Here is a 9,608-nt window from a genome sequence, read left to right as displayed (position 1 = left end):
TTAGGGTAGAGATTTTTGAACATTTTGTGATGATCATTAATCATAACTTTCAAATAGGCAGCATCAGCCTTTGTTATTCCTGGAGAAGTACAAATTTGAACAATATTCCAAAGTTTCAGCAAACAATGCCAGTTTTCCAGTTGCTCATCCACTTTATCACCAATCATGATTGGCAAGAACCTGAATAAACACCACATTTGAGATGCTGCAACAAAAAGACTCAGGTTAAAATAGCATTACATAGTCTACATTTGGTAGTTCAAGACAATTAGGCTGCATAAAGCAAGACATATAAATTAGTTAATACTTTCCCAATGACTGCAGTGAAAGAAAGGGTTTTAAAAGTATATGTACCTGATTGTTTAAGCTTAGCTTCAGTGACACCATTGATTGTTTCCCTGGTAATTGCAGTTGGCTTATTCTTTTTGTTCATGTATCCATAATCAAAGTTTTCCATCCTCCGATTTAACTCTTTGAGTGTGATACATCTGCTTTCATCAATCAGATACTTCAGCATCAACTTTGTTTCATAGGGTACCAAGCCTTCCAACAATATATGCATTATATCTTCAGGCATGCAAATGCAAACATCAAAATGTTGCACCTTATCCAACACACTTAATCTGTTTACCCCATAGGTTGTGGAAAGTTGTTCACGGATGTTTAATGCATTATCTTCATCTTCAATACATGCACATATTTGTCTGTGATTATCCAAATCTCTTTCTGAAAAGTCTTCAGATAAAAACTAAAACAGAAAGGCAATCCAAATGCACATTGTGTAAATTGTAAAAATGCCCTTATTGCTCAGCAAAATATCTCCCAAATTACAGTCAGGGAAAAAAGCTATTTCTTCAAATTATAGCATATTTACCTTATTGTTGGTCTCCAGTCTTGTTCCCATACAATGCCTACAAATTCGCAATGCTCCTCCAACACCTTCCTTGAAACCACTGACATAGTTGCTACCAAGTGTATCTCCAGTCCACAATAACAGATCACCTCAAAACACACGGGCAACACCATTTATGGTAAAACAGTGACCATTAGCCTAAAATATAGGAAGCTATAATGTTGGACAAATTTGCATACTAGAGGAATTTTGTCTTTTTTTTTCTTATATACATACAATACTGTAATGCATAAAGTAAAAATACCTTCGCCAAACAATTGACATCCTCAATGAATGGCATCAAAAGATTATCGATCCCAAATGACTTGATGTCTTTTGTTTTAGCAATAGCTATAAGTTGTATACTGCGGATGCTTGATCTAAACATTGGCCTTATATTGCCCAGCACAAAGTAAAAGACACCTAAAAACAAATTTTATATGTGATTGGGCAGCTAACATGCTTATGAAATAAGCTGTTCATAGATTCATAGACATAATATAAAGACACACACCAATTTTATGAATCTTTGCTTTTGAACCTAAAGGATTGGCTATTTCTAGATCATCATAATAGCCCAACAGCTGCAGGGCATCACTGTGGAGGGAGAATACTGGATGACTCTTGAAAAAATCCCCATCCATTACATCTCGAAGAACACCATCACATGAAAAATGTGGATTTTCAACTTCCTTTAAAACATCTGGGTTTTGAAGAAGTGCCTAAAATATATGATCAAAAAAATGTTTGAAAAAAATATTTGCAACAAATGGATGCATCCAGTGATTTGAATCTTGAAAAGCCAAAGTAATGGCATTTAGCACCAGAATAGTGACATCAATTTTTGCTAGTCTTTCATATAAAATATATTTTTACCTCCAAAGTCTTTAATAATGGAACTTGATAACCAAAAACTGTGACACGTTTAAGTATTTTTCTCCCTTGTCGAAAATCACTTCTCCACTGTTTTCCCATCTCAACTTCTATTGGTTCCTGCAAATCAGTTAAAAAAATATAAAGCAAGCTGACAAAGCTGGCAGCTGGTTCAGGTTTGGTAGGTTGGTAACTTACCACCAAATTGAAATGACGCTTAAAATATGATCTTTGTTGGTATTCTGAATCAACTCCGTCGAAGACACTCTCTGCTGAAAATAACTTTTCCACATCTTGGTCAAATTGCAATTCTTGACCAGGATTACTGTTTATCTTTTCGACAAGCGATTTTTTGACTATGTCCAAATACTCAGTTAGTAGATTTTTCGCTGAATCTTTGACCAAGTCCACGGCACTCTGGGTGAGCATACCTCTTGTTTTGGAACATAAAAGGAATTTGGCAGCATGGCGTTGCATTAGACTTCGTGCTTCTCCCTCGTCAAACATCTCCTGAAAATGGTTCTCATTTTCCCCATCATTTAAGTCTTCTTCCACTGTTAAAGCCTCATGCTGTCTGTAATAATGTTTTTGGAGACTGTTTATCTTTGTAAACGACCGTGGACAGCTGTTACAAAATATCTTGAAATTCGGCTCGTTTGAGTGTATTCTAACCAAGTGATAAAAAAAAGCTTACTTTGTCCGCTGCAACATACAAAATTACAGTAATCGCAGCGAAATTCAGTTGACTCGGCCATTTGTATATACTAAAAACACATTATTTCGCCTTGTGCCTTACTGCCTTTTAATACTTAGTTTATTTCCCAGTATGTTTTCAATCGATATTCGCCGAAAAATTGGAGCATTTGCAAAAGGCCTGGGAGCCATTCTATTCTCTCACGGTAATGTTACCACTGGGAATACCATATATGTTATTTAAAGTAACACGTGACCGTAAGTCTGCCAATAGGAATTCCCTATGGTGTGATGCGGGAAATTTAGACCTGCTTGTAAAAATTTGACTGATATCTTGCCCGTTCGACGTTCCAAGAAGATTACTCACAACATTTACTCCGTTTTTTAAATATAATTTCATCACAAGTATGGCTGTGTGTTTAGTAGCAATGTTCACTGAAGACCTTATTGCTCACTTGTTATCAAAAGGCATCTCAAGAGAAATTTGCGATCAACTGAAAGGTATGCCTCATGTGGTTGAACCATTGCCAAAATGCTAAAGCGTTTAAGTTTTTATGTGTGCGTTAAGCTTTCTATTTTATTATACAGTTTAATGAATACGATCTACTAACAGTTTATGATTATAATGTTTCAGAAAATGCTATTGATGGGGGTACATTGAACTTTTTGATGCAAGACATCGACGAATTCAAAGCGGTCTTACCTAAATCTGGCTATCGAATTCAACTAAAACAAAAATTGGCCTTTACTTTATCTGCGACAACAGAAAACGTAAGTTTACTTTGTTTAAACAGGATATAAATATAAACTTTGATTTAACAAGAATATTAATTTGTCGTTAATTCCTTTAGTTTGCCTAACAGGCTTTTATATAACAGTACTAATTGAAAATTATAAGCCGAGAGAAGGCACTGTCACATTGGGCAATTGAAATAATCAATTGTATTCCCATCACTAATAATGACTACTTCTCAATATTTTACATGAAAGTATTTACTATTTGTCAATAATAAAAAAATGCCTCAGCAAATTGTGATGCCACATGATGATGAACCACACACATCAGAGCTAGAACCACCAATGCCAACTGAACCACCTTTGCCAGTGGAACCACCTTTGCCAGTGGAACCACCTTTGCCAACCATGGCATGTGAAAGCAGTGTTGAAAGTGTGAAAGCAGGTGTTCAAATGAAGAAACCACTCAAGAGTCCCAAACCTATTACTAATAGTTCAGATGCCACAGCCCTACCAAACACTTCCCATTTCCTGAGAGTTTCTCTGTGCGAGTGCAGATGGCAATAAAAAATGGCTCTGTTGCCCCTGAGCGAACACAGCTGATTGCAGATGTAGGGACCTTTTATTATGGTTTGTCCAGCCACCCAAAGCAAGGTGACTACAAGAGGATTGCCATTTTAGTGTGCGAGAAATTCCCTGAGTTGAGAGATTTCAATCAAGCAAGCTATTGGGTAAGTGTCACAAGAGGGAATATTCTGTATATGTACTTAAAATATACTTGTCATGGCAATGATCCTAATCCCAAATATCATATTTTGTCTACATATATAGGTATCAATCCAGAAACAATTGTCGCAATTCTTCAGAAACCTTCGGCGGCGGACAGTTAACAAAGCGATGCATGGACAACCCCATGGCCATGCAAATGAAAGTGCATCAAAGAAAATAAAACTGACTGCAGAGGATGATGAGCAAGCTCAAAAAAGAAATATGGAGCTTTTGAAAAAAGCAAAACCTGGTGCAATGGCTCCTAAGACATTTGCAAAACTCTTTGTCGACACATTTAATGAGCGGAGGAAATTTATCGAAAATCAAGCTACATCTTCTACAGAGGTCTTGGAGGAATGTCCATATCTTGGTCATCCAAATGTTGTAAGTATCTTCACATGATGTCTTGTGCAGTCATGTATACACATGTAGTTTTTAGGGTATAATATTAAAACAATGGGTAACCCTATTGAAGCAATGGCAACTTGTTTCAAACACCTGCAAAATGTCTTTGATTATCTTAATTAGGTAAGAAAAGAAGTTAGCAGAATCATTGGGCAGAAAAATTGGGAAAAAGAGGCTGAAAAGAAGTTGGAGACTGCATTGAAAGCTGTCATACAAATTAAGGATAAGGAATGTGAAATGAGAAGTGAACAGGTTGTGGAGGCTGTGGAGTAAATTGAGAGAAAGACAAAAAGGAACAAAGGAACAACAACAAGTGTTCTAAAATTCAAAGATGTATGTATTTGTCAATTGCACCTTGCACACTCTGGTAGATAGCTGAGTGGCAAATCAATGATCTTAATCTTTAGGTTTACTCTCAATGCTGGAATTGTAATTAACTGTTTTAATTTTATTTTACAGCCTGCATCCACCATGAGACCAGAAACCTTGTTCAAAGACAAGAATGTCGAGTTTCGCTTGGTTGTGATTGGGTCTCCTGAGGAGGTCAACCAAGTTTTTGTGGCAGGTGAAGACCAGTCATTTATTGAGAGTGAAGGTATACTCCAAGGTTTGATCGACCTGCTTTGTTGTTACTATGCATATCACGTCTCCTACCCTGAAAGTATGGAAGGATGCTTGCTTTTCCTACAAGACATTCTTTTGCCAACAAATGATGGCAACTACAGAGGAACAAAATTTTCCTCATTTATGGCAAAGGTGCACCAAGGAATTAAGGACAATTCTGATTAGAACAATTTATACATGCCTGGACATTCATGCTTATATTATATGCATGCCATATATTTAAGGCAAATTATTATTAAGGCAAATTTTCCATATGACTTTTAAATATTTGTTGTGAATATATGTAAGTGTTTTCTTGTATGATAATGTTTTCTATTTTTAATACATATTTCACTGTTTATGGACAAACTGTTCTGACTATTCATTCTATTTAGATAATTGCCCTAGGCAATTTGATCTTGTGTGTTGGGTAGCACACCTTAGTGTGTTCCAAAACACACCTTGCACCACCTAGCAGTATGTGTCTTGGAACACACCAAAGTTGTGTAGGAAAACACACCAAAGTTGTGTAGGAAAACACCACAGTGTGTTTCAAAACACACCTTAGTGTGTACTAAAGCACACCTTTTGCAAAACACACCTTATGGTGTGTCAAATTCTGGACAAGCAAGAAACACACCTTAAGGTGTGTTTTGGGACACACCTGCGTGTGTAAGAAAACACACCTTAACCTGTGTTATATTCTGGACAAAAAAGGTGTGTTATTTGAACACACCTTTTTTTAGAGTGTGAATACGTACAATCCAGAAAGTCAGTTTATACAAGACCTTCGAGAGAAAGGTGAGTGTACTGTCTGACGCTTTTGAAATACTATCTTTATTTGTGTTTAGAATCTTAACAATCACGACTGCCGTAGAACATTCTAAATCTACTGAATTAATTGAAACGTATAGATTGTGATGTAACCCAACCACTGTCAGTTGTTAACCATATATAGAATGCATATCTCTTGCTGTTCTGATCCACCTAAAATAGCGTGATATAGCTATGACGCCTGTCTATGGAGTTATATTTCATTCAAACCCGTTCACAATTTGTAAGTTACGACCTTTTCCAAAACAGTAAATTGATTGCGGCTGGAAAACCTTTCATCAACATTTCTCATCAACACATAACAAACCCTAAATTCACTTCATAAAATTCTGAATGATTTTGTCAGGATTTAAATTTTAAACGTTTTCCTTTTTTTCAGAAGTCCCTGGTATGAAGGGAGTAGTATCGTCATCTAAAGGATTACACACCAAACTACGTCAAGCTGCTCAACGGAAAAATGGAGTAACAAAAGAACGCAAACAGTTGATTAAAATGGGAAATAAGCTGAGAGCTGAATGTTGAAATATAAAGGTATTTGAAGGGATATTTTGGAATATCTATTAAGATGGCATTAATATATATACGTTAGTCGAAATAAATTACTGTAAGAATGAATTGAATACATTTTTCCTATAATCATGATGCGTAGCTTCTGTTGTTCGCAAAAGACTAACTGCATGTGCAAAGAATCCCGCGATGATTACGTCACTACCGCATGTAGGGTAGTGACACGTGACCGGGCTCCAGAACACCGCGGAATAACGTCTGGGCAAACGCCGGTCGGTTATAAGCATATGGCGAAAAACTTCAATTGGAACTGTTGAAAGAAAACATGCAAGTTAATTGATAAGATATAAGTTAAACTTGTACTTGAAAATGTACCGAAAACGGGTGGACTAAACATTCGTTTAATGCGTCCTTTGATTGAAATATGAAATAAAATTGTTTTGCAGAGCGTCTTTAAACCATTTTTGATAAATTGTTAAGAACAAAAGTTTAAACCTATATAATAGAAGTTGAGAAAAACTACAATTATTGAGAACACGAAAATTTCTTGTTTCTCCGCAGCGTGGCGGCTTTGGTATAATGAGAGATGCTGAAATAAGTAATCTCGTGGTAAAATCGATTAGTGTACCGCTGCCACCGTTTTGATTTTAGAATGTTATTCTATCGTTATATATTAGGAGGGAAAAAATCGCCTTCAATTGAGGCACGTCAATCGTCCAAAGATCCGCAGAATGTGGCGCAAACATCCCGATCCCAACTACGGGGTTTGGAACAGTTGCAATATGAACTAACAAGCAAAGAACTGCATGCAGTATGCACAGAGAACACTAGCGAGGAATAATGATCAGCATTCGCTATCTCCTCGCAAAAAAATTCCGCGTCGGCCCAAAACTTCAAAAACACTCTTCAAACACGGAACTCGCAGAAAAAGCAGGCCTACCGGAATCGTCTACTGTTCGTGACGAAATCGTCTCGCCATGGCAACCTTCGTTCTCATCAGACGACCGCGCGTCGTTACAAGATGTCTGGAAACTACTAGACGAGGACAGTTCTGGATTAACCCATCGCGGGGACGAAGTCAGCATGTCTCAGCTTCGGGAAAGTTTCTCAACTACGGACAGTTTCACGGTCAAAGGTCAGCCTAGTCACGTGCATCTCAAGCCAGAGTGTTCCAAGGCTGCGCTGTCTGTCAAGGCAGCTGGGAAATGGACACTCTCCCAGGTAAAAGCGAAGATAAGAGATTATAATATATAAGACGAAGATGTTCGCGAGGGATTGTAGATATTTTATTTACCTATAATATTTGTTTTTAACAAGACCGGTCATTCATGGCAGTAGGAGGCTGTGTTGGGAATTTGTGTGTTTAACCCTCACTTCCAATCTGTCCTTAATTATCCAATTTTCTTACTTACTATTGATCCCCATGCAGTAATAATTTATACCCATGACGTTTGCATGCATTATAATAATCATTCTATTTCCGCATAAAATCCAACACCCCCCCCCCCCCTATTATAATAAAAAAGTATTAGAATATAAAAGTTGTGCCTCGTTCATTGTTCACCGTCCCAATAAATGTTAACTTGATTGAATTCTAATTTTAACGCAACTGTTCGAAATAATGTTAAAATCTAAAGCACTAAGTTCTATACTGTCTTTCTTGTGCGACCAGATCTAATGATCTTGATCCCCTTACAAAAACTAACTATAGTTTCGACAAAATAACTATAGTTTTTTGCCTTAAAACTTTAGTTCTTCTGAACAACTATAGTTTCAGACGAAAACACTATAGTTATTCGTGACACTATAGTTTCCAAATACAGAAACTACAGTTTTTCGAAACTATAGTTTTGTTCCAAACTATACTTTAACTATAGTTGTTTTAAAAACTATAGTTTTCAACAAATAGTAGCCGCTGGAAACTATAGTTATAATTGAAACTAAATTTGAACTATAGTTTTTTTAAAGACCTATAGTTTACAACAAATGGTTACTAATAAAACTATAGTTATTCTAGAGAAACTATAGCTGCACTTTTTTATTTGCATAATCTGTAGTCAAGAAAAAGTGATTTGCGATACATATATATCTATATATAGATTTCGATTACCAATATTTAATTTTTAATTTAATTTAAATTTAATTTAAAAAATTTCTATTGCGCGTGTTACATAGATAGATGCTCACTCGCGCATTACATAGTATCGTAAAAATTTGCTGGTAAAATTTAAATATACACTAATTTACAAAACGTCATACAATAAATCTAGATCAGAACTAGATAAAAGTTGTTCTGGTCATAACATGGAGGAAAATGCTTTTATAAAAAAATGGGTTTTAAGCATTTTCTTAAACGTAGAAATATTACATGCATTACGAATTTCAGCCGGGAGGCTGTTCCACAACGTAGGTGCTGCTACTTCAAACGATCGGTCTCCCAGCGTCTTTAATGTTTTTGTTCTCGGTATATCAAGCAACAATGCAGTTGATGATCGTAAATTATATCTGGTTGCAACCTTCAATTTAATGAGTTCAGAGATGTATTCAGGAGCAAATCCGTTAATGGCCTTATAAGTGATGAGTAATATTTTAAAGTTAATTCTGTATCTAACAGGAAGCCAATGTAATTTATACAGCACAGGGGTGATGTGATCAAACCGATTAATATCACAGATCAGTCTTGCTGCGGAGTTCTGTACTCGTTGAAGCTTGCATATCTGGTTGGCGGGCAGACCATACAGGAGGCTGTTACAGTAGTCCAATCGACTCGTAATGAAAGCGTTAACAAGAATTTGTGTCGTATCAAAACTGAGAAACTTCCTGATACGTCTAATATTACATAGATGGAAAAATGCTGCTCTGCAGGATTTATTGATGTGCACATCCATTTTCAGCTGCGTATCGAACCAGGAACCAAGATTCTTTACCACACAAGATGATTGATCATCTCATTCCCAATGCGCAGTGAATCTACACTAACTTTTGCCAACTGTTGCTTTGTTCCAATGATGATAAACTCTGTTTTGTCATCGTTCAGTTTCAGTTTATCTGCCAGCATCCATTTCCTGATGTCCATAATGCAATCTTGCATTGCCTTAATGGCAGCAGACTCTTCAACCATGGATCCAGGTTTAAATGAAATGTATAATTGCGAGTCATCTGCAAATGCATGGGCATCAGGTAGATGGTTTTCAATGATGGTGAACAGTTTGCTTGCATAGATGACAAACAAACAAGGACCAAGACAAGACCCTTGCGGAACACCATACCTCATTTCAAATGATCTAGATTCACAACC

At 36.5% G+C, this 9,608-nt stretch overlaps 3 protein-coding genes across 5 annotated transcripts; 1 reads left to right on the top strand and 2 right to left on the bottom strand.

Annotated features, from left to right (window-relative positions):
• Nucleotides 1-7: 7 nt before the first annotated feature.
• On the bottom strand, nt 8-1,003 carry LOC114544960 (the record flags this gene model as incomplete). Its single annotated transcript, XM_028563428.1, has 3 exons — nt 8-205; nt 355-748; nt 875-1,003. Coding segments are annotated over 3 exons (721 nt in total), but the record flags the coding sequence as incomplete, so codon positions are not given.
• LOC114544963 lies at nt 966-3,101 on the bottom strand. Of its 3 annotated transcripts, none has more exons than XM_028563431.1 (4): nt 1,769-3,101; nt 1,407-1,614; nt 1,158-1,315; nt 966-1,051 (listed from the first exon to the last, which is right to left on the bottom strand). In XM_028563431.1, exons 1-4 carry the CDS (start codon nt 2,270-2,272, stop codon nt 1,004-1,006), a joined length of 918 nt encoding a protein of 305 aa, XP_028419232.1. In that variant the 5' UTR covers nt 2,273-3,101; the 3' UTR covers nt 966-1,003. The 3 variants fall into 3 exon arrangements, with proteins under 3 accessions (XP_028419232.1, XP_028419233.1, XP_028419231.1); XM_028563432.1 differs by lacking the exon at nt 966-1,051 and having other exon boundaries at nt 1,076-1,315; nt 1,769-1,885; nt 1,964-3,101; XM_028563430.1 differs by lacking the exon at nt 966-1,051 and having other exon boundaries at nt 1,076-1,315.
• Nucleotides 3,102-3,724: 623 nt separating this feature from the next.
• Nucleotides 3,725-5,500, top strand: LOC114544961. The gene is made up of 4 exons (XM_028563429.1): nt 3,725-3,924; nt 4,025-4,345; nt 4,490-4,699; nt 4,826-5,500. Exons 1-3 carry the CDS (start codon nt 3,751-3,753, stop codon nt 4,637-4,639), a joined length of 645 nt encoding a protein of 214 aa, XP_028419230.1. The 5' UTR covers nt 3,725-3,750; the 3' UTR covers nt 4,640-4,699; nt 4,826-5,500.
• Nucleotides 5,501-9,608: the final 4,108 nt, after the last annotated feature.

Source organism: Dendronephthya gigantea, unplaced genomic scaffold (genome assembly GCF_004324835.1).
Source record: "Dendronephthya gigantea isolate DGI-Jeju-01 unplaced genomic scaffold, DenGig_1.0 001092F, whole genome shotgun sequence".
Taxonomy (NCBI): domain Eukaryota; kingdom Metazoa; phylum Cnidaria; class Anthozoa; order Malacalcyonacea; family Nephtheidae; genus Dendronephthya; species Dendronephthya gigantea.
Note: the sequence above shows the minus strand (reverse complement) of the source record. Positions and strands in the feature narration are given on the sequence as shown.

What these genes read in the sequence shown, in the direction of transcription:
- LOC114544963 (XM_028563430.1), bottom strand. Translation starts at nt 2,272, where the DNA reads ATGTTTGACGAGGGAGAAGCACGAAGTCTAATGCAACGCCATGCTGCC. An exon ending in CATTATTAAAGACTTTGGAG is followed by an intron (nt 1,615 to 1,768) that starts GTAAAAATATAT and finishes CATATATTTTAG; the next exon opens with GCACTTCTTCAAAACCCAGA. An exon ending in AGCAAAGATTCATAAAATTG is followed by an intron (nt 1,316 to 1,406) that starts GTGTGTGTCTTT and finishes ATTTGTTTTTAG; the next exon opens with GTGTCTTTTACTTTGTGCTG.
- LOC114544961 (XM_028563429.1), top strand. Translation starts at nt 3,751, where the DNA reads ATGGCAATAAAAAATGGCTCTGTTGCCCCTGAGCGAACACAGCTGATT. An exon ending in TCAATCAAGCAAGCTATTGG is followed by an intron (nt 3,925 to 4,024) that starts GTAAGTGTCACA and finishes CTACATATATAG; the next exon opens with GTATCAATCCAGAAACAATT. An exon ending in ATCTTGGTCATCCAAATGTT is followed by an intron (nt 4,346 to 4,489) that starts GTAAGTATCTTC and finishes TATCTTAATTAG; the next exon opens with GTAAGAAAAGAAGTTAGCAG.